A 24,186-nucleotide genomic window follows, 5' to 3' on the forward strand; every position below is an offset into this window, starting at 1 on the left:
ACTCTGGTATTAGGCAATGCACATTCAAAGTCTGGTCATATTCTCTTACTGTGCCATTAATTCCGTTGTTGCAGTGCTTTCAATAACGGCGATGTCTGCACTACAATGGATGCTGACACGGTGAAACGACGGCACCATGAACATAAATACAACACTGTGGACATCGCTACGACAGTGGCGACATGATGACAATGGCAAAGAATATACGACACCGACGATGATATAAACGACAAGGCGGCGTCTATCCGGTGATTTCAGCCAAGAAATTACGGAGTTAATGTACATTGTGATGATGCCTGCGGCAGCTGCTTGAAATTGCCTAATGTGCGTTAGTCAACTGCCTGGTATGGTATGGTATGAAGAACTTTATTTGGGTCCTGAGGAATCAGTTTGGGATTGATGCGGGCCGCTGCCACGTCGGGACAGGGAGGCCGAGCCCCTCTGCAGTCACAAGGGCCCCCTGGACAGCCCCGAGTTGGTCCGCCAGCGCCTCACTGTGCAGCACCCGCTGCCACCACTGTTCACCTCGAGAACCATCACCGGCCAACGCCAAGCAGCGCCAAAGCATGTGTTCTAAATCGAGCAAATCCACCACACTTACCACAATAGACTGAAACCCTGCAGTCCAGATTAATTTTATTCATGATGACCGGGCTAGGGTACGTGGTGTACAACAGCAATTTTTTCCCCCCGAGCGATACATACGCATCGCCATATCGTCCCTGGTAGAGTGAAGTCGGATAAAAGCACACAAACCAACAACAATTGTTCTGTGTTTACGTGAATAGAGATGCCCCATCTATATCATATTTCTTTCTCGCACGAAGTACTTGTTTCCTTCAAGATATTTATTGTGACTGGTACGATTCTCTCTATTGAACGTGCAGCTGAGCGAGCATCCGCAGGCTGTTGTTAACGTTGCTTTTTCTTTGTTAAAGCCTGCTTCATCTCACTGCACTGCTAAACAGATGGAGCTATCAGACAGAGCACCGTAACGTACTCTAAACTACTTATACAAATCATCCGGGACGTTTGGCTATTTCCCCTACGATCAGGGACGCTGTCCCGGCCAAACAAGGGTTATCGTAACTGTCGCGCACGCAGCGATTTCGAAACGCTCCTAACCGCTGCCATGTCCGACAACCCGAACGCTTCGCTTTGAATATCGGACGTGATCTGTATCTCCGCGCATTCGGGCGGGACGTCGGAATGACCCGAATTTTAGAACAACGCTGTGATGAACTGTGATGAACCGTCCAGCGGTCCGATGCCTTAACATAAAAAAAGAAATAGTAAAAACCAAAATAAAATGAACGAAAGAAAGAACAATAAAAAGAACGAGAACAACATTACGGCTGGCTCCGTCGGCACTAATCTTGGCGTACGACAATAGCAAGATCGAAGTGGAACAAAGGAAAGTGCGAAAGAAAGAAAGAAAGTGCGAAAGAAAGAAAGAAAGAAAGAAAGAAAGAAAGAAAGAAAGAAAGAAAGAAAGAAAGAAAGAAAGAAAGGATAAGCGTTGGGTAGAAGCCGGACTGACCAGCCGACTTCGTGGCATCATCAATTGGCGATCGATCGGCCTCTACATATATTCCGCGTACAAACAGACGCCACCTTGAATCCGCTTCCGCCCGGGTCGATTCTCTCTGGTCGATGTCGGTACACGGCCAGGTCGGCCTCCCAAATGTCAGCGTCGATGACGGGCAATTCCGCCGCGTTAGGCCGCGAGAGGTCGCCTGCAGCGTTTCCTCTTTGAGCCGCCGCTACCCTCATTACAGAATGACTGCCGTGCTCGTAAAAGTTGTTGTCCTCACGCAGCAAAAGCAAGTTCATTGTTTCCATTTTTTTCTTTTATTCCTTGTCTGAACTGAAGGCGTGGACGAATTGTGCCAAGGCCCCTCGACGTGCCTGTTTGCGAAGGCGTCGTACAGAAACGGAAACGCTATCGACGGAAACAGGCCGTGTTTCTCTACGGGCAAAACAACAAAAGGGACAAAAGGGAACGAAACGAAACAAATTCAAACGCCGCCTGGCACATGCTTGGCGTCTAATGGATTTTCAAGAGCCTCTGAGAGAGCTCCATTGACACGAGGGCCACTTCAAATTGCCACGTTCCTCTCGTAGTCCCAGAAAGCGCTTTCTTCTATAGACGTGGCAACGCCCACGGTCACGCTTAGACAGCAATAGCAAGGTGTAATTTGAAGCGCTCTATTTTATCAAGTCCAAAAAAAGCGATATACCACTGTACCAACAAACTTTGCATGATAAAAGATTTTACGATCTCTGTGTTTGATGCTATTGATTCTTGTTCACTCTTTAACATTTCGCTGATTTTTTTTCCCACTTTTATGTTAGAAAGAGTAGAATAGGAGTAGCGGATTATTTTTTCTTGCTCTAGAGTGCTGCTCACGTTCTCGAAGACAAGAAAGAATGTGGCAGGGTAGGTTTATCGTCGCATATATAATGGCGTCGCTAACGATGACGCGATAAAGCCTTCGTAAATAGTTTAAGGACAATGGTTGTAATGCGTAACTTTCGATGAAAAATAAAGTCTTTTGTAAGCGAAATAAAGGTGTAAATGTTGCCCGTTCACAAAATGAAAGGTTTCATACATTAATACCTAACAACGCAACGAAAACAGATACTGCAAACAGCATTTGACGGAGTGTTTAGGAGAGATAAGTGGGGGAGGGGGTGGTCACTCATAAAAAAGCTCAGTTCACTGAAGTTATTGTTCTCGGTAATGTAAATTCTTCGGTAATCTTCTCGGTAGTGTAATTGTACACCGCAGTTGTTCTTACTCAAGTTATGCACAGGTTAACACTGACATGCACGCTTGACGCGATAGTATATATTTCTCCTAAGGCGTTGCAATGTTGAGATATTCGTTAGAATATTCCTAGTTCATAAACCTAAGTAACAACTTCGAGAACACAGATCTAGAGCACTCTAGAGTGTTGTTAAAACTGTGATATATCTTTCAAATTTACAAATTTAATTCAGTTTTGATCACGAATTACGTTGTTAGAGAATTTCGGAGCATTTCCTCCACATTATGTCTATCTAGAGCTCCCCATTAAAAGACACGAAAAGTGAATATTATGTTAAGCTGCACTGTTAAATTTACCGAGACCCAAAACGGCCAGTGTCATTTTTAGCAGAGCCTTTAATAGGTCACCAAAAGCACTAGCATAAATAAAGAAATGATAGTGACGCACCTAGAATTCCCCCTCTAGCGCAATGTGACGTAGCAAAATTTGACGCTGCCTTCTCAGGGATAGTTAACAGTTTATTGATAAACAAGTATTACTTTGCTTTATAAAAGAACCAAAGGCTGAGCAAGTTGAGGCATGGTGTCTTTTTCTGTACCCAAGATACGCCCCCAAGCAAGCGAAGCTGCTTTGAAAACTGTGACGTCACACTGAACTGGCGGCACCGTGATTTCGGCCCGAAATTCAAAACATTGCTCTTCGTTTTTCCAGTTTAACCAACCTCTCTTCGAGAAACCTATTAAAACAGGGTGTTAAATGAATACTTCGCCACGTGATACATTTAAGTATAAAGCCGATCGCTCTGCCATTTTGTGAATGAATTTCTTTTTTTTCTGTAGCTTTAGGAGAAACAAAACCGTTTTAATAGATACATGTCATAACTTCTCCCCAAAGTTGGAATTGCATGATTTCGATTTTTCTCTTCTGAAATTACTTCGCAACCATGATTTTTATGCAAGTGTAATAGGTCTCATATATAACAACTTTCCACATGGCTGCTACTCAAGAAATAATTGTTGAGCTAAATGGTCTTGCATTACTCATGAGCAAATTTAGCGTGAAAAAAAAAATTCAACACACACGGGAACTGTTTGTCTTTTCTTTCCGTGCTCTTTTTTTTATTGCGCGAACTTTTTTCACCTACAGAAGAGTTGTCATGGCAACGAATGGCCTGAGATGCCGTTTCTCCATTTAACATCAGAACACCAAAACAAACATCCACAGATTAGTTTGCAAGCGATCACTTGTGTGGAAGCTTTCTTCTTTTTCTGTGTTTTTAAGCGTGCGCCTGTGAACTTTGTTTTTTACTACGGCAGCCAGTTAAGTGCCCGTAACCGGGTTTTCCTTGTCCGTCCGTTCATTGTGTTACGCTGACGACAATCAACAATATTTTTTGTGGTCAGGGCGCCTCATTATCCCCAGCTTCACCATCGCCAAACGTGAGTAAAAAATAAAACTTCTCCGTTAGGCAACGCGGGACATCGCCAGAGCATGTTCTATGGCTCACATGCTCTGGCGATGTCCCGCGTTGCCTAACGACTTCCTCTCCAGCGAAGCCGAATGGGAGGAGGCCATCAGAAGCACGGTACTCCAAAATCAAACCCAGGCTATCCAGAGGGCCCAGGAAAGGGCGGAGCGTCACGGCGTTCTGTCCTCTACGTGGGTGCGGCCAGCGGCTACAAAGGCCTCCCGTTAGGAGGTCCTGACAGTAGCTCCTCAGGATTAAATAAAGTGCGTTGTCTGTCTGTGTCTGTCTCCGCAACCACCTCCACTGGGATTTGAACCCGTGCCGTGAAGAAACGTTCACTTGCAAGTCGAGTACGCTGACCACTGATATATATTTGTACATTGTATTTATTAGAATAACTGAAATTATGTATGTACAGGAACTATACTATTTACGATATTATGAGCCCCAGGTGGCGATAACCAATGATAACAGCGACGCCGCATACTTTGTGGAAAGTTTTGCGCTCCACGCAGACTCCGAGAGCAGAGGCACTTGTGCGAGTATTTCGGGGGCCAGGACGAGCAATACGGTAGCGGAAGAGCGTTGCATTATGTGCGACGTAGAAATCTTTCTCGACAAGGTGGCGGAGTGCTTGCGCGCAATTCTTCGTCGCCGTGCCCGCGAGAACATCGTCGGCGACACAAAGGATGCGCACACGACGATGACGACGATAAGCCTCGAGCGTGGCACATGCCCGCAATATCGAGGATGCGCCGAGAATAACGTATGGGGGCTTCCCTGACAGACTTTCCTCTGCGGCTTCGTGTTGGAATTCAGGTGCATCACATCGGTTTCCTTTCATGCATTTGCTAGGCCTTCCGTAGAACTGACTTACCAGGATAAGGTAGTCGGTGGAAAGCAACTACTCGGCGATGAAAACAAAGAAACGTGACTGTTTTATACAAACAGGACTGAAATAGATATGCTGCATCAACATTAATTGAATAGAATATATTCAGGTAGCAAAATGTTCAGCCGCCGTGAACAAGAGACAAAAGGAAAGATTAACATAAGACTTTCACCAGACAACTGCGAGTAAAAGCTTTTTCAAAGCTATGCATTTTAGCTAAGTAAATGTAGCATACATAGAAAGGGGACCCTGAGAGTGCTAAATCGGTTCATGTACGTAGGCAGCATTTCCCAACGTGCATTAATATGTCATAGAGAAAGAAGAAAGTTGTCACATCGCAAAGGAGAAATTATCTGAATTATTTAATCCCAATCTTTTTTTGTACTATCAAACAATTATAGTTACCTTTGAAAGATTATCTGAAATAATATTTCTTTATTCTTACGTCCAAATGTAAGTTTTTGTACGGCCGCATGCCCTTCCCACACTGAAAAACTGTCCCATAAACGCCGGGTTCTTGCGCAGTTCCCCGTAGGAGGGAGCGTCAATAATTGAGGAAGATGATCAAAACGGATCCGACAGAAGCGTGTTCATGCACAAAAGGTCACTTCGAGCTCCCTCAGCCCGGTTTCTGGCCATATGTGCCATAAACGAGGAGCGTCATCATCAGAAAAGATGCTGGTAATCACTATCGGAGAATACTGCTTTTGCATCAAGTTAGTCCATAGCCGAAGAAATCGCTGAGGCCTGCTGTCCCTTTTAAATTATGCTCTTGAATGTTCCAATTAAAAAAATATCCAACGCACTTAACTAACGCAGATTCGCTTGCAAGCATGAGCTATGGGACCAACTTTCCTGCATAACAACACGACACGAAACTCTCATAGAACTCTCACGATTCGATTCCTTTCTTTTTCGAGAGCATCGCACACTGCACGTATGAACAACAACCAGCAGCGTTTATTCACACACAAGTTCACAACTTCTTTGCTTGCTTCAAAACACACCAGCAGCGAGTACAACGAAGGCGTCATCAACAACACACCGCAGAGACCAGCGCTTACAAACTCAGTTCACCCCGAACACATACGGCGCGCACTTGTGGGCGACGAGATTCACCAGAGGTAGTAGGACCAGTAGATCAGCATGAACAAGAAGAATACGGCGGGAAAGGCGATGCGGGACACCTTGTCCAGCAGGTTGGTCTTCTGCCACAGTTGGCTGAGTGTGAAGCTGCGCTGGAAGATGCGTCGCCGACCGGTCTTGATGGGCCTGAGAAGCGAACACACGTGGGTGAAAGGGAGTCAGTCGCGTTTACGCGAAAGCAAGAGCAGCGTGTCGCATTTTGTAGTGCATCACAGTAATCACTATGCGATGTCGTTTACATGAGCTGCATTCCTGTAGTCTATGGTCTCATGGATAGCACATGGAGCTGCTGTGCTGAGGGAACCGGGGTTCAAACCAACCGTCGCACCAACTTGGGCATGTGACACTGGGTGCATGCTACCCTTCAAAACAGTTCTTTCACGCCGAATTCGGTCACTGGGTATGTGCTGCTCTTCAATGAACCTCTCTGACGCCAACCTGGGCATGGCAATGTTCCACAGAGTACATGCCACCTCTTCAATGACAAAAACAAATACTTTAAATATTTACCAGTGCTGGTCGGAATCAAACCCATGCCACATACACTGAGATGATGTTGTCCGTATATATGTTTACACGCCACACGCACGGACTTCGTGACGGCGCCGCTAGATGGCGCCGCGCTTGCAGATGGAAGCGCGATCGCGGAGCCCGGCTGTAGTACAAGCCTCATACCTGACACGTTTAGGAGGTGACAACACGGCTTGTCTCTAAACTGCTCCGATGCTAATTGCATTAACGTCAACAGTCATCCTGAGATGGTTTCTGCTGGAATTGTTTGCTATATCTCTAGCCACATGGGAACTATTCTATAATAAAAGAAAAGCAGGCTATATTCTATATTTCAGCGCACCTTAAAGAACGCTGGGAGGTCAAAATTAGTCCGGTGTCACCCATTGTAGCGCGCTTTACTATGAGATCGTGGTTTCGACACGTGATACCCCAGATTTAATAAAATTTGCATCCGAAGGGGGTAAAAATCCGTATCATTTAGGAGAAACGACTCTGTGGATACGCCGTTCCTGTTGCGTACGTACCTTGCTGGGGCCACGTTGTTGGTCTCGGGCCTGTGCACCGAGTTGGGCACGCTGAGTGTCACCACGGACGGCGTGACAAGGGCGTGGTTGTGGTTGTTAGCCGCTGCGCCATCGGGTGGCGCACCACTTCCAGAGGCCGTTGCGCTGTCCGCGTGCGTGCTGGAGGACGGAGGTCGCGAGGGGGGAGGCGGGGCCGCCGAAGCCACGCCGCCGCTCTGCCAGGCCTGCGGCGTGATGCGTGCAGAGGGCGCCACTCGGATGGCGGCCGGAAGTGACTCCGTCTTCCGTTTCCGCTCCTGCAGTCGGCTTGGCTTTAGAACAGGGCCAGAGCCGCGAGCCTATGTGATCATTGACTTTACATTACAGGTTACAAGACGCAAATCCGGAAGTTCGATCGTTCAGCCACCCTGGCATTTATGCGTAGGTAGCGCCACCCGAGTCAGAAATTGATCTACAGATGCATGGAATCATCAGAGTTTTACACGCATTCATTCGGAAAGGACATTTCAGGTTCTTTTATTCTTCGTTATTCGGTTGTGCTGTATTCCAATCTCGCAGTCTATCTTCCTGGCAGTGTTTTAAGAAAGAGAATAATTTACTTGGTCACATAAATTCCAGGTAATAGAAACGTTACGATAATTTTCAGTGTATACGTCATTATTGCTATCCTACGTTCGGTAAGTATTACTCCACTGAAACAAAGGTGGTGGGGTTATCCACCACGCATTTTCCGATGAGTTGACAAAATCATATAGTAATACAATTTTGATTTATTTAGCAGTCCGTCATGTCGAACTTTCTTTTCCGTAAACAGGGTTAGATCACAGGTCTGTACGCATCACGGGTCACGGATCATGTACACAATTTAATTATGAGCTGCAGACATTGCGAAGAAGGTAAAAGCGCTTCCTTCGTGAATTCCTGACAGAAAGCGGTACGCGAAACATCCTGTGAAACATGGTAGCACGTCCCTTGGTATTATATCCCCTAGCAATGCTGAACACACTGAAATCAAATGACGTCACAATGAGCAAGCAGAGTAGAGATACAAAACTATCACCAAAAGGACCATCGGATTGCGCCAATAGCTTTTCGAAACTATTGGATGGTGTAAAAAGCCTGTAAATCGAGAGCGACATCGACAGTATTACAATATTTCGCTGTGAAACAATTGATAGCGTTACAAAATTTAGCGATAGAAGTACTATCGATAGTAATATTATTTTCAAAACTGCTGCTCTCAGTTGAGAGCATAGCAGGAGGGCAATACAATGTGTGAAAGGTTTACAAAACAAATACGTAAACAAATGCAGGAAATCAGAGGTTACAGTAATGCATTAGAACAACACATACTGGTTACATGAATACAAACGATAGTCCGGCATTTACAGTGCCATTGACAGCTTTGCATTTTTCGGTTATTTATATTGACACAATTTCTGCTTTAAGTGACCATTAGCAACACTCAGTTCACAGAATTAGGAACATGGAAACGTCGGCAAGCTTATGCGGCAGTGTTCGCGTGTTTTGAATTGCGCGATTCAACATTCTCAATAGCGCACTATCACTGGTACTACCTATAGTGCACTCGAAAGTACTATCGATTTTGAATAGAGCACTAGCGAGAGTACTGTTGATAGTCTCTGTACTATGGATTGTTATTGTACTATCGACTGTTCAATAATCACTCAACCATTTACAGTATCGACGATAGTTCTTATACTATTGATTGTTCGATAATGACCCAACTACCTATACTTTCGCTAGTGCTATAGATAGTTTTGGACGACTAAAGCAGAATGTTCAATTTCTCCGCTGCGCTATGTATGCGTTGTTGCGACAGCATTTATAGGGACACTCAAGGCCAATTGGCATCATCGTCGTCGTCGCCGTGATGTTCCCTATACGTCCACGTGCGATAAGCTCTTATCACGCCCCGCGTTTCCGTATGTTTTAAGAGCGCGGGAAAGCGTGAGAAAGGTGAGCCCAGACGGATGATGGCTTGATGCGCGCCGGCTTTCCGCTCGCCCAGTGTTGTGGGTGAAAGGCAATGGAGGGGGGACAGGAGAGCGAGCGTGCCCAATGTTAGCGCGGCCGTTGCTGTGCGTGGCGAGGCTGAGCATGGCCACGTCCCTTATCTTGGAAGTAATGTGCGGTGGGCACAAAGGTAGCACGAGCCAAAATGGCTTCTGGCTTCGTGTGCGCTGTGTTCTCGTGCGCCCTAGGGTTGGAGGTGGCGTAATCTCAAGCTTCGGAGACACTTTGAAGCTAGAGGCAGCACGAACCATACGATCGCCTCTGCTGCCACTCTTCATCACGCCAGTGTTCAGTTTCTTTTCCCTCGCCGCCACTGGACAATAGTGGGGGAACCAAGTCGTGTTAACAAATGCGTGCGCCGTGACTGAATTGGCTACGTACACTAGCAAGGACCGCGAATACTGCACTTAATTGCTCGCACATAAGATGCTTATAGAGTCTCTTCGGAGGCCTACTAAGCTTGTTTATACGGTAGAACCTCGTTATAGCGAACTCGTCGGGACCGGCAAAATATTCACTATATAAGTATCTTCTTTATAGTCATGGTTCACCATTTTGCCTTTCTGTAACCACGAGAAAATTAACTAGGCACAACTGCTTCATTCATTTTCAAAATAGCGCAAACTTGCTCTTCATTAAAATGCCGATTTGCAGGTTGCTACCATTACAAGTATGGATGATGCCACTGTTTCGGTTATAGGTAAGCATAGCGACCAACCTGATAGGAATTCAAGGTAGCCAACGCAAGCACGAATAGGCATAGTTGCTGAAATGGTGCGCTGGAACAATGATGAGTGCGGTCATTGTTTAATTCGTTGTCGTGAGGAGGTCATAGGATTCGGTTATATACGTTTTTTTTTGATGGCACAGACTACGCATGTCGTTTAGTATATAACAAAGAAATGTATTTTTCTTCGCTGAAGCCACATTCTCCCCTACAGAGGAAAAAGCGTAAAGACCGGCGCTTCTCTTCGCTATAGCCGGAAGTTCACTATATGCGGTTACGTTTCAGCGACATTCTGCGGCAGATGGTCTATTGATTTTGTTAAACCCTGCGTACTGCGCTACAACTCTCTGTTTTGTTTAGGAAGTCGGCCCGTTACCAGTGCCAGGATCTTCTCGAAGTTGTAGGCGACGGCGTACTCGAGCAGCGAGGCGAACACCATGACGAGGCACACGAAGAGCCACACGTCGACGGCCTTCAGGTAGTCGACGGGCGGCAGCGAGCTGCGTGACTGCACCACCTGCGTGGCCAGCGTCAGGATGGAGGTGACGCCCAGCGTGATCCTGGCCGGCACGGCCGACACGTCCAGCCAGAAGGTCAGCCACGACAGGCTCACCACGAGCCCGCTCGGGATGTACGTGTTCACGATGGACGCCGTCAGGCGGCGCACGAAGGTGAAGTTGGCGTACAGGTACGTGTAGTTCTCTGCGAGCATTGGGGGACAGTGAAATTGTCAGGCGGCGAATTCGAAGCAGCTATCAAAAAAAAGATGTGTAATCGGACGAAAGCGAAGCCCTGAACGAATTGGAAGTCGTGTGAACGTAATGGTTGCTTGTTGGCAGAGTTGGCAGAGATAATTAGAAAAAATCGTGAAGCAAGAGACAGAGAGAACAGCACCCTTCCTGTTTCTTTCTCTATGTCTTGCCTCACGATTTTCTTTTTCTAGTATTGCTCTCCATTTGCTGACATACCCTTAGGAAGACGTATGAACAAATAGCGTGCTGGAAATGGGAGGAGGTCAGAAAGAAATAATTATGGTGATGAAATGTGGGCCGCGTTACAAGGTTAACTTGATGTGCTGTTAAAGATTATGAAGATTTTGTTGCCTGAGCTATTGAGAGGTGTTCAAATGTGTACGTGAGGCTACTTCCAGCGAATATGTTTCGCGAGAAATAGATTTTCAATTATCGAAGATTAACCCTGTAGTGCCATCTATTTCTATTCGTTTTAAGGCGATACTTTTCTCTGGTATTCTTCTCCCCAGTTTGCAGTTTGGATGTTTCAGTTAGTTTATGGCAACCTTGGGGCACTATAGATGTCACTAGTTGCCGCTAGGCATTTAGTACATAAATAAAAATGTCCGATGGCCAGTTTCGAAACTTGGCCCACAAGCACAGAAGTTCGATGCTCTAAACATTAGACCAAGGACGCCTTCTCTCTTTTTTACTGCATGGAAAAAAATACTGCAGCCCTCTGTAAGCTACAAGGTTTAGTTACGCATGCGCAGTCGATACTCAGGCAGGCAAACACATACATCTAACCAAAACATCCTTTCTGACTGCGGCTTATGAGCCGCGTACGTACTACACACATACGCCACACTTTCGCGACAAAAAAGAAGGTCTTGCTCTGTGTTAGATCAAAATAACGATCATTAACAAGATCGTTATTCGGCTACGGACGCGATCCTCAAAAATACGGAACGTACTCGTGCAAGCAAGAGTTTGAGACGCTTGGCGCGCTAGGCGCGTCGCATAGCAACAATGTGCCTACAGAAAGTGAACACGCGCATATTCTCGCTGTCGACGAAGAAAGAAGTTTTAACTTCTATATTTGTATATAGAAGTTAACACGACGGCCTGGCGACAGTGGCAAGACACGGTGAAATCACTTCGAAAAATTACGGCCACAGATTGATGACGATGGCATGAAGACGATGCAGGGATGACAATGGCATGACTACCATGGTTTAATGACGCTGGAGTGACGACGATATTGTGGCGACCATAGAGTGTCTCACTATAACACCTAGAGGGAAATCTGGTGGCACCGTCTATAGGGGGGGGGGGGGGATTTCTTAAGGGGCACCGTGCCGTCATGGGAATGACGATATATGTGCCTGTGATGCTCGTGTTGGCTGGTTTTGTAAGAAGCTTCGTCTAAAACGTTGATATGGCTATACAAATACCGCGTTCTTAAAGTAAAGTGTCCATAAAATGTTTCTACTCAAGCAAATTGCATCTTTACTCACCTACAATGCATGACCAAGCGAAGAAAAGCAAGAACAGACGAAAAACTGTTTCAAAGCGAGCGCGAATATCGTCGTCCGTCCTCCAACTTTAGCGGCCCGCTGATACTTTTACGTATCATATAATTGTACATGCAATAACAAGTTCTCATAGTTAAACAAAACATGTTTTTGTGTAATAATAAAGCTAGAACAGCTTTTTACGTGCTGTTTTAATAGAAAATGAATCATTGTGACAGACGGAACGGTGCTTGCCCGGCTCTCCGAGAACGATGCCAATCCGCGAAGTCACAATATACCGGCATTCGCGTGCATACCACAGCGCAGCAGCGCCAGATATCCCTCTAGGTAATATAGTGAGAAACTCTATGGTAGCTACGGCGCGACAACACTACTATAGGCACTATAACACTACGTTGATGTGTTGATGCGACGATGTGACTAAGGGAATTACGGAGCCGGAATGAAGACGATGGCATGGCAACTGGATGGCGATGCTAAAATGATTGCAGTGGTTTGAATTGCTGAGCAGCAGCCCTCCCCCCTCTCCCCCCCCCTCTCCCCCCCCCCCCCCCACGGTTTATCGCCAGCAGAGGTAAAGCTAGCATTTGCTCATGCTTCAATAAAAGTGAGTGCCAATGGAGTATGCACGCAGCTTCCTTCGCTCTCATAATATAATGCCTGGGCGAATCGGAAGATAAAAGATCGTAGCTTCTGGCGAAGGTGTTATTTTGTCTGAGCATGCGGGTTGTGATCTCCGTGAAGTTTGCCAAGAAGTCCAGGATTTTTACTGTCTAACCTGCGAAGCTAAGATGGACGTCGAGCAGGATGTACATGGTAAATATCACCATCTTTTCGTTGTCAGGTGCCATCGTCGACGGAAAGCATGTCTTCGCTGGCACCTAAGAACTCCAATCTGCACTTGCTTGTGAGGAAAACCACATAACGCAAAAGAAACATGCATAATACTTGTGCTAACTGCGACAGAATATATTGTCGCGCGTTAGAGGCCACTATGTTACGGCCATTCTTGGCAGCTATTTGTGGCCACGTGGTTCATTGTGGGGGAGGGGTACATTCATATTCAATTTTTGAACGCAAACTTGAAATAAAAGTAGAGAGCCTAGACAGTTTACACCGCCTAAAACGAAAAGCAGCAGGTAAAGCGCGTCCGGTGATTATAAGGTTTTTTGACTTCAGTGAAAAGGCGGAACTTCTCAGAAATGCTTCTAAGCTGAAGGGAACTCAAACGTACATTTCGGAAAACTTCTCGCCTAGGCTAAGAAACCTTAGAAAGCTGCTCTGGGCTACTGCTAAAGATAAGGAGCCTGAGGATAAAGTGTAGCTTAAGTATGACAAATTAGTCATTAACAAAGAGGTGTACGCGTGGGAGGAAAGGAAAAATCAAAGGTTTAAAGTACTTGATGCCGCTTCACGCGGTATTGATCACAGCTATGAGAGTGTTGTAGCGAAAGCCTCACAACCGGGGAGAAATCCAGGTCGTCCGCGAAGGAAACGTGCCAGTGCTTCTAGTACTTGACAAACCACAGGTTCAGAATCACTGTCTTTTTTTTTTTACGCCCATGGTTCTCCGAATCAAGCTAAGCATAAACCGCCATCGGTTAATATTAACGCCGGTAGTTCTCTTGACGTCAAGACGACTCCATCGCCAGATACGTGCCACTTACGTGTGATATCCCTGAACGCTAGAAGCATCGAAAACAAAACAGATAGCCTTGAAGTTCTGCTCATTTCTTACGATCCCGACCTACTGGTGATTTCCGAGACGTGGTTACATAGTGGTATTATTGATAAAGAAATTGTGGCACCGGACTACGTCATATACAGACGAGGTCGCGGCTGACGTGGTGGAGGCGTTGCTGTGATAGCGAAACGTGCTGTAAACGCGACGCTGCTTGAACAAATTGATCAGCATGAAAGTTTGTTGTTGCACGTTACTGCGCATGGTATCACTTTTCTTTTCTTTGTGCTGTGTATCGTGCACCCGATGCAGCGTATTCTCTCATGTATAGTTTGACCGCTTACTACCTTACCATAACCGGAACCTAATTATTACTGGTGATTTTAATTTCCCTGCTATCGATTGGGATAAACCGTATTATGGCCTGTCTGCCTCATGTGATATTATTCTTTATCTGATGTTTTCTTTAAACTTTAAGCAAACCGTTCATGCATACACCAGAGAGACATCTGTCCTAGACCTTTTCTTTGTTAGTGAAACCTTTTTTGATGGAGTACTTAGTGTTGAAGCTGGAATCTCGGACCATCGTCTGTTGTTCTTCTGTTGTGTTTCGCCAGTTGTTTCTGGGATGCGTCCGGTTAAAATGATCAAGGACTATGCACGTGCTGACGATAACGCAATCATCGACTCTTTACAATCACAGTTAGATAACTCTTGCAGCAATCACCTTCATAGTTTATGGCAGCACTTTAAGAACACAGTACAGTACACTGTTTAACATTTTGTTCCCCATAGAAAGGTTCGTATTAATCGCCGCAATCCTTGGATAAGTCGCGAAATTATTCAAACAAAACGCAAAGTAAGGTGCTGTAGGAAGAAAAAAAATACCTTGTCCGCAACAGTTCCAGGTTCTGAAAGAGGAACTTGCCTATAATTTAAAATTAGCAAAGTCCCGTTATTTTGACACGACGCTCCCCGAATTTATCAGAAGTGATCCCCCAAAATTTTGGAATTTTCTAAGTCGCAGGACTGACCACTTGACCAAAATTCGGGTTAATAACAGCGTTGTAACCGACTCCACGATCATAGCGCAAGGTTTTAACTCGTATTTTCAAAGCGGGTTCGTTATGCAACGAGCAACCACAGCTAGAATTCCAGTTGAAGATCCTGGTGACATACCAACTATCTTTGTGAACGGTGTTGTGCATATGCTGCGTAAACTCGCAGATAAAAAATCCGCGGGTCCCGATGGGCTTCCAAACGCCTTTCTCAAGCGTTTTGCAGCACAGGTATCTATTTTCCTAACCAGGATCTTTCAAGTTTCGTTACTTTAGGGAGATGTGCCGGAGGACTGGAGGGTGGCCCGCGTTGTGCCAATTCTAAAAGAAGGGGACAAGCTAACCATTTCTAATTATCGACCAATCTTAATCACTTCCTCTTGTTGCAAGTTGCTTGAACACAGTTTCTGGTTATCTTAACTCCTATCTTGCTGAAAATAACATTTTATCACCTGTACAACATGGCTTTCGAAAGAAATGTCCACAGTGGCACAGTTAGTTACAACAATTCATGATTTTTCTGTTGTGCTTGATAAACCAGGGCAGATTGATGTACTTATTTTAGATTTCCGCAAGGCATTTGACGCAGTTCCCCACAGTAAACTGATTTATAAACTGGGAAGTATTGGATTAACTTATCTTGTTAATTGGATTAATGCTTATTTAAAACACAGGACATAGTACGTAGAGGTTAATGGTTGTAAATCTGAACTGCTTCCAGTTACGTCAGGTGTACCCCAAGGAAGCGTTTTAGGCCCGCTGCTCTTTTTAATTTATATTAATGATTTGCCGGCCGTTATTTCCGAAAATGCCTCTGTCAGGCTTTTTGCAGATGACTGCATTCTTTTCAAGAGCATAAGCGAGCGCAAGGATCATTACCTCTTACAAAACTCGGTATTAGCCGTTCATCAATGGTGCCTTAAATGGAATATGTAACTTAACCTAAATAAAACTGTCATCTTGCGAATTTCGCATAAAAGTTGGTTTCTCCTTTCTCTTTGAGCCTTCTAAATCATTCTATTATGGAGGTCACACATCATAAATACTTTAGGGTTACAATAACAGACGATTTAACCTGGTCTGCCCATATTGCAGACATTTGTTCCTCATCATTTTCCAAGCTGTGCTTTCTGAGGTGGAAGCTTAGAGGCGCTCCAAGTAAGCTTAAACGTCTTGCATACATAACATTTATTAGATCAAAATTAGAGTACGCGTCGGTCTTATCGGACCTGTTCATAAAGAAGGACATTTACCAACTTGAGATGGTGCAAAGGAAAGCGATTAGGTTTACTTATAACAAATACAGAAGGCTTGATTCGCCTACGACAGTAATGAAAACAAATAACACCCAACTACTTCAAGCACGTAGGAAAATGCCCTGTTTGTTGTTCTTGCATAACCTTTTAGCACATAAACTAAACATTTCGCATCCCACAGTACTTAAACAGCTATCGTCTAGACGAACACACCACACAGGAAGTCATTTACTGGAACCAATTTTTGCAAGAACTGAAACCTTCAAACACAGTTTTTTCCCGAGTACCGTTTCCGACTGGAACTGTATTCCGGGAGCAATTTTCCAGTCCCCTAATTTTGTTAAAGCTCTCGAAGAGCATTTGTTTGAGTGAATGAGGGCTGTATATGTGGTAGACATGTATATATGTAGAAATATCTATATGTGTATACATATTTTTCTGCTTGTTTATTAGCGGCAATCTCATAAACTGCATGCCGTTCTTTTTTTTTTCTTTTTATGTCACAGTGTATTTCCATGCCTTGTATAGCCCCTCCTGCATGGGCGATAACTGCTGGCCTGAAGTATTCTGAAATGAATATAATAGTACATTAGTTTTATGTGAGAATTCGAAAAACATTTACCTCTGGTTAACCTCCCTCCCTTTCTATGCATGCTTCTTTTTCTCTCTTAAAAAATTGAAATAATAATTGTAATCTAAATAATTTTGCAACGAGTGAGATTACGCTTTGATGCATACAAGATTTCAGCGAATCTTGTCTTTCAAGAAAGAAGCTTTCCTTAACTTCCCATAGATCTTTCCGCTGATGCGATTGCTGTACTGAGGAAAAGCTGCTTCGACGCATGCGTGGGTCATACTGAAAGTTATATTGCCATCATGCGTCGTCATCGTACTGTTTTGATACTTGCTGGCTTGTGGCTGCAGTTTTAGATCTTTGCTGGTACCGAAATAAGTGCAAAAAGAAAAGATAAAGAAACACCGGATATATTGCGAATAGTGGCCTGTAAGCGCGGATGTGAGCCCCGACAACAACACGCCGTTGTTGTCATGCCGTCCTCGTCAATTTGTCGGGTCAATTCACCGCCTTCATGCCGTTGTCGTCATTCCGTCGTTGTCGTGTCATCGTCATTATTCCGTCGCCATCCTTGAACCATCGTCGTCATACGGTCATCATCACTACTTCGTCATCAGCACGTCGTCGTCAATCCATCGTCGTCATGCCATTGTCCTCATTGCGTCGAAGTCCGAGTCGACGTTCTGGCTGTTCCATTGTCGTCACTTTGCCGTATAGTGATTCCACCGTCGTCATCCGACGGTCGTCACGGTTTTATCGTCACACCGTCGCCGCCATGTCGTAGTCGTCGTTACACCTTCGTGATCACATTGTCGTCATTCCACCGTCGTCGTTCCAGCTCCGTCATTGCCTTTGTCATACTGTTGTTGTCACGCCGTGACGGTGATGCCGTCGTCGACGCACCATCAACGTCATTCCTGTATCTGCATCACGTTGTCATCATGCTGTCCTTTTGCACATCGCTCTCCTCATCCCAACATCGCCATTTCATATCACGTCTTTGTTGTCACACTGTCGTCGAATTCCATCGTTGTCGTCGACATACTTTCGTGGGTTTTTTTTCGTCGTCGTCATTTTGTTGGAGTGATTGTGATCACTGGTGCCCTTGTCATCACTACATTGTCGTGTCATGCCGTCGTCGCTGTGCCATCACTGTCATTTTGTAGCTGTGATTCCAATAGCGCGATGCCATCGTCGTCGTGCTGTCGTCATCAAACAGTCATCTTCACGCCGTGTTGGTCATTGTATCGGCGTCGTTCCTTCATCGTCGCGCGTGGCATGTACAGGGTCGAGGCAAGAATTTACGTTGGGCGAAGGCCGTTCCCAGCGAAAATATGCCCGACTGGGTCGTGCGGTCTCTGCGCTTGCATATGATCGCCTAAACAGCAACAACCTTCTTCACAGACACCGATGAAAGCTTCCCTGAAACCAATTTGCACAGCGCACGGGTCCAGAAGATATGTTTTTTTAATGTGTTAGCATTAGGAGCGTCAAAGTGGAAAGAAGTGTGCGTAAAGTGTGAAGTCGGTAACGGCCAATTCGCGCGAAGCGCTTTCTGCTGTTCTCCCGCTCGAAACGTTCTCTCTCTCCTCCCTCACAAAAATAAAAAGAAAAGATGTAACGAAATAAGTAAGGCACAGAAGGCTGACACGGAAAGCGGCAAAGGGAGTGGTAATTTGCTTTGAAGGTACACTGTGTGAATGTTCTCGTTCAGAACAGTTGCGTATGCTTATATGGAGCCTTCTCCTCTGATTTGTTTTCGTTTTTAAATAGTTGAAAATCACTACTTCAAAGATACAAGACTTCCAGTTATGTCGGGATATCACTGCGATAGTGTTGAATGAGGTTAAGAGACAAAAAGCTCATACAAAACGATGCTTCATGTACAGTAGGCATAAAGAGGTTTTAGATATCGCGGGATCTAAAGTAAACGAGAATGGCGATGTGGCCCACGTTCTTCGTAGCGCCAACACAGCGGCGCTACATGGGTGAATTCTCTTGTGCCCTCTCAAGTCCTCGTTCCCGGTGCACGCTACGATTCCCTCGTTTCTAAAGTAAAGATGAATATTATTTGCGCAGCCTGAGCACAAAGTTTCGTATTTGGATACCCCACATATATACAAACAACATATGAGCGTGCTGCTGCCGCAGCTTAGTGACAACCGCCACTAGATAAGTTCTCGCTAATTAGACCTTTCGGCAGCCGGAGGTTCGTGGTACGTAAACATTTGACGCCTACTGTAGGTGAAGGCTTTTGATTTCTGCTTTGAGGATATTTTGCTCATCACCTAATAATGTACGGATATGGAATTGTCAATTTTGACACCACTGATACTCTGCTATCTCTTGTATAGTACTTAGTTATTTGATAAAATGAAACAGCAGTATAGATTTAGAAAAAAAAAGGCTCGATGGACGAATGTCAGACTGCTCGGCAAAAGCTACGGTTTCCCAGCATATATTTAGCAGAAAGAGTTTCTCGGTGTTTTCAGCTGGCACCTATTTTTATACTTCAACATTATTATTAATGCTTTCGCTTTCTTTCGTTATTTTTTTTATTCCTGGAGAGCGAGTGTGCAGGGGAAGGTAGGGCAGTAACGAGCGAACCGACGGAAGGGCAATACGCGTCACGCGCTCAGGAAGTCATCACGATATGCCAAATTGTAGCCGAATAGGTGCTCGTGCGTAATTAGGCCTATCAGGCCACCTTACTCCTTGTATAGCGAGTGAACCAATCATTGTCGTCACTGGCGCGGAAAACAGCCTTTGAGGCGTCGATTTTCGAGCGGCATTCAGGGAATGACATATTGACCGTCGTTGCGGAACTCGTTCTCCCGTACTACGTCAACCTGAGCGGCATACCGAGGAACAATTCGTCGCTATTTGCCGTCGTGCCTCCGTCAGGCCCCCGAGTCCTTTGCGTGTTCTTGCGCGCGTTGAGCTGCGCCGCACTGTTTTGTACGCATCGACCAGTAGTCGGAAGGCCGGTTGCGCGACGAACTTAGGAAATAGGCTCGCGACGACAATAGCATCTGCGTTCATCAATATTTCCACCGCTTTGTCTCACGCAACCTCGTGGGCAGGAGCGCCCGCTAGAAGACGCCTAATTTCCTGTCTACGAATGCCATTCTGCGCCCAAAATCGGATATATTGCCGAGTTTGGAAGTTAACCGACGATCGGTGGACTGGTTGGCTTCGGAAGCCCACGGGGAAACCACAGATGATTCAGTGCAAGAGGACATGGGTTGGGCCTCGTTTGAAGTCAGAGCCGTGCAGAATAAAACTAGTTTTGAAGAATGACTCGGTAACATGGATCAAAATAAATGCGCGGCTAAAGTACGGAAGTATCTGTACCTAAACAGCGTGGATACGCAATAGACGAAGAGGTCAAGGAAGTTGGCGACTTAGTACAGCGTAATTAAAGTGTGAAGCCACGGCAACAGAACTGGCAATAGGCAGCAGCGAGCTGGAGGACAGGAGCTCGACAATAATCTCGGCCTCGCAGGAAGCCTGCCGTCTCTGGGCGGACGGGAACCCGTGGCGTGCACGAAGTTATTAAAACACGCACCCACACACCCACACACACACCCACACACAACCGCAGACTGGTTTGGTTCCCGGTACACGCGGGTTTGGAGGGGAGCGAGCAGATGAACGCACTAGGTCCAGGTATGACTCGCCGCGCGGTTGCCGAAAACCCGAGCTCGTTACCACCCTTCCAGCAGACAGACACAAAAATTCATTCGGCAGAAACCCCCAAACGCGCTAGGGAAATTCTAGCTCACCACCGTCTCGACAGTCAAAAATACGCCCCTCCCCACAGAGAGCTAAGCGGGCAGGACGTGATAGATATTAGAATACTCACGCAGAAGCTACTCTGGGAGTTGTCCAAGTATGCGTGAGCATTGTGCCGCTTGCTCATCTCCATGCAGCCCAGTGTCACTATCGTTGTTATGAAACTTGCTCCGACCAGTGGGAGCGATAGAGCTGCGGCGACACGAACTGTTGCGAACAGAGGCGCAAGGTGAATCTGTGACGCAAGAAAAATACTGCATGTGGCGGTGCCAGGTGTGCTAGTTGATGTTCCGATCATAATAAGCCGTTACCGCTCTTTAGCGCATCATCCATCCGCGTCGAACTATTATGAAGCGTGAAGGCGGCGGCTGCGTATGGCGCGACCGCGCGGGCCCCATCTTGAAACTGATCTGCGATGGAGACAGAGAGCACCGAGTGCTGATAGCTGCGTGTGCGCTGTGTTCTTGCCAGTTCGAATTGAAGCGAGAGGCAGCACGAAGACCGATTCGCTCGCTGCTCTGGGCCCCATCTTGAAAGCGATCGTCTTGCGTGACGGGCGGACGGACAGATGGAGGGGCGGAAGGACGGTTTTCCTCATTGCGTAAGCATAGAAATGCTTACGCGTTTAAAAATAGAGACGGGTGTTTTTCCACACCTGAAAAGATTGAACGCCATGTTTCCTGACCGGTGCCCTAAGGTTAGATGACTGTGGTGCGAGGGCAGCCCCGCTTTGCATCACGTATCATGGGGCCGCATGCAAAAACCACGGGCACTTCACACACAATTAAGCATACAGAAAATTCCAGACACGGATGGCACAACTGTCCAGTTCGGACCTGGAGAAGCAGCTAGCTTTCGTGGATCAGGTCCAGCGACGCGGCTGTAGCCAGCGGGTGCCTGGACTAGAGGACTCCGCCCATCTACTCCCCAAACCCTCCTTCCTTTTTCGCCAATAAAATTTCGTTCAATCGGGCATCCGTGCGCACGGCTATGCCGTTCAGCTCCACGTAGGCCCTGATGCTTAGCTGCCTCGAACGCGAGCAGAGGTGCGCACACGGGCTTCCTAGGCGCGCGATGTTCGCAATAAGTGGTTCAGAAGGACATATGGGCTGTACCAGGTTCATTGGAACAGCCTACGGATGCTACCTCCCTGCCTTTCCTCTCTTTGCTATCTCTCTCTCCCTCTTTCCTACGGATGCTCGTACACTACGAAGCTCTGCGCGAACGTCCTATAAGCTCGCTGCTTTCGCAGGTGGGCTCAATGACACGGCGCTTAAGAGAAAGCTTTAGCTCGGGACACCTGCTGTGGATGCGTCATCCATCGGGATATATGAACGCACTTTGATGCGCCCTAGCACCCTAGCAAGTGAGGGTGTTGTCATCACGCGTGTGAGCCGCCTTGGAACATCGCGCTGCGTCAAACTGATCTTCAAAGGAGATTGCTTACCAACACACGTCAAAGTCGGTCACTTCCGACACCCTGTTCGGCCCTTCATACCAAAGCCTCTTCAATGCCATCAGTGCTTCAGGCTTGGACATGTCAAGGGTGTCTGCCCAAACTCGATACTATGTCCCCGTTGTGCTGAACCTCATGCGGAGGAGACGTGCCGGGCTACTGTCCTAAAGTGCGGCAACTGTAATGGTTCCCATGCTGCCTCGTCTAGGGACTGCCCTCGCATCAAGAAAGAGGTCGCTGTTCTCAAGCAAATGGTTCGGGACAATTCAACACACAAGGAGGCTGCTGCAACGATCCGGCGTCGGCGTCGGCGTCACCGCACCGCTTCAAAAAAGGCAGAGCCGCGAAAGGAGAGGGCCGCTTCCATTGTAGCACCCACTTTCTCCAATCAGGCCAAAAAGGGGCTCAACAGCACAAGGAAGTCGCCTGAAAGGAATTTGTCTCAAGAAGAATGGCCTGCGCTTCCAAGCCAGCAATCTCCCACAGAACTACAGATTGTCAAGCCCGCTCTGGAGCGTGCTCCTGCTGCTGATGCCACGCCTAAAGCAGATCGCCAAGTCCTTTCAATGCTGCGTCCCCTCATAGATGCCATTCGAGTGATTCTGTCGAACCTTGGAACTACGTCTGCTCAAAATGCACTGAAAGTACTGGACGCCTTAAACCCAGTGCTTGAGTGCCTCGAATAGAGACATGGCCAGCCATCGCCCATCGTTTCGAGAGGAAGTCAAGGCAGCGTCAATCATGCAATGGAACGCAAGAGGACTAAAATCACGCCTTTCGGATTTTCGTCAGTATATATATACTCATTTGTTCCCAGTCATTGTCATATGTGAGCCTAATGTGTCAAAACCAGTCAGATTATCGGGATACGAAGCTGTTATATCCGCAACAACTCATGCATGCAGCAAAGTCATCGTTTTTCTTCGTCAAGAACTGACATATGTTCGCCAGCCGATTCCGCCTCATGATAAAAATCAATACGTTTGCCTAACAATCAAAAAGGGCAAACTCATGTTTACACTTGTTGGCGTTTATGTATCGCCTTCAAGTGTTTTTGATCCCAAACGATTAACGAACATCTTGTCTGTGTGCCCTGCCCCATATGTCATCATCGGAGATTTTAATGCGCACCATATAGCGTGGGGAAGCGCAAGAACAAATGCAAGAGGACAAAGACTTGCAAACTTCGCCTGTAACCACGGCCTTTCACTCCTGAATGACGGCAGCCCAACGTTTATACGAGGCGTGAATTATGGCAGCTGTCTTGACCTAGCTTTCGTCTCCAGCAGTTTCACAAGATATGTTAAATGGTTTTCGGATATCGAGACACACGGGAGTGATCATATTCCCACATACCTTGTCATCAAAGGAATGTCCAGTCCCACCCCACGGAACACCATTCGATTAATTGACTGGACCACTTTTACTTCCACCTTGGAGGATGCTTGTCGAGAGGGCTTGTCCTCTGGATTAGAGGAAGCAATCAAGTCTGCAATGCTACTCGCCGCGCGCACGGTCACGGTTTCGTCGCAGCACACGGAATTGGATATAGAGTTGGAGCGACTTCGTGCCCTCCGTCGTCGTGCGGAGCGGCGTTACCGGCGTACACAATCCATCGAAGACCTTAGGACAGCCAGACGACTGCAAAAGAAACTTCAACGTCGCATGGATAGATTGGCATCTCGACGTTGGGCAAGATTTTGCCAGTCACTAGACCCCCGAAAGCCACTTTCCCACATCTGGAGAACCATACGTGGTCTACGTTCCTTCCCTGAACAACGCTTCCCATTCAAAGCACTGGCGCTCTTCCAGGGGCGGCTAGAGGCTGATGTTGCAGAAGACTTTTGTGCAAGGATCGCTGGCCAAGCAACCGGTCCAGGCTTTCGAGCCCCCAGTCGCATCCCTGTTTCACGTGACGGCCGCATGGATCTTCCTTTCATAATGGAGGAACTAGAAGCGGCTCTTGCTCTATGCAGGCGTTCTTCATCCGCGGGACCAGATGGAATATCCTACCGCGCCTTG

General features: G+C 46.6%; 1 protein-coding gene across 1 annotated transcript in view; it reads right to left on the reverse strand.

Annotated features, from left to right (window-relative positions):
• Positions 1-6,073: 6,073 nt before the first annotated feature.
• The window catches only part of LOC142589709 (gamma-aminobutyric acid receptor subunit beta-like), a 43,951-nt gene continuing 25,838 nt past the window's right edge, over positions 6,074-24,186 (reverse strand). Inside the window, exons 7-9 of the mRNA XM_075701258.1 lie at positions 10,455-10,780; positions 7,315-7,610; positions 6,074-6,403 (exon numbers count right to left, since the gene is read on the reverse strand). Coding sequence (XP_075557373.1) covers positions 6,247-6,403; positions 7,315-7,610; positions 10,455-10,780 — 779 coding nt within the window. The 3' untranslated portion in view covers positions 6,074-6,246. The remainder of the gene's footprint in view (positions 6,404-7,314; positions 7,611-10,454; positions 10,781-24,186) is intronic.

Source organism: Dermacentor variabilis, chromosome 8 (assembly GCF_050947875.1).
Source record: "Dermacentor variabilis isolate Ectoservices chromosome 8, ASM5094787v1, whole genome shotgun sequence".
In the NCBI taxonomy this organism is placed as follows: domain Eukaryota; kingdom Metazoa; phylum Arthropoda; class Arachnida; order Ixodida; family Ixodidae; genus Dermacentor; species Dermacentor variabilis.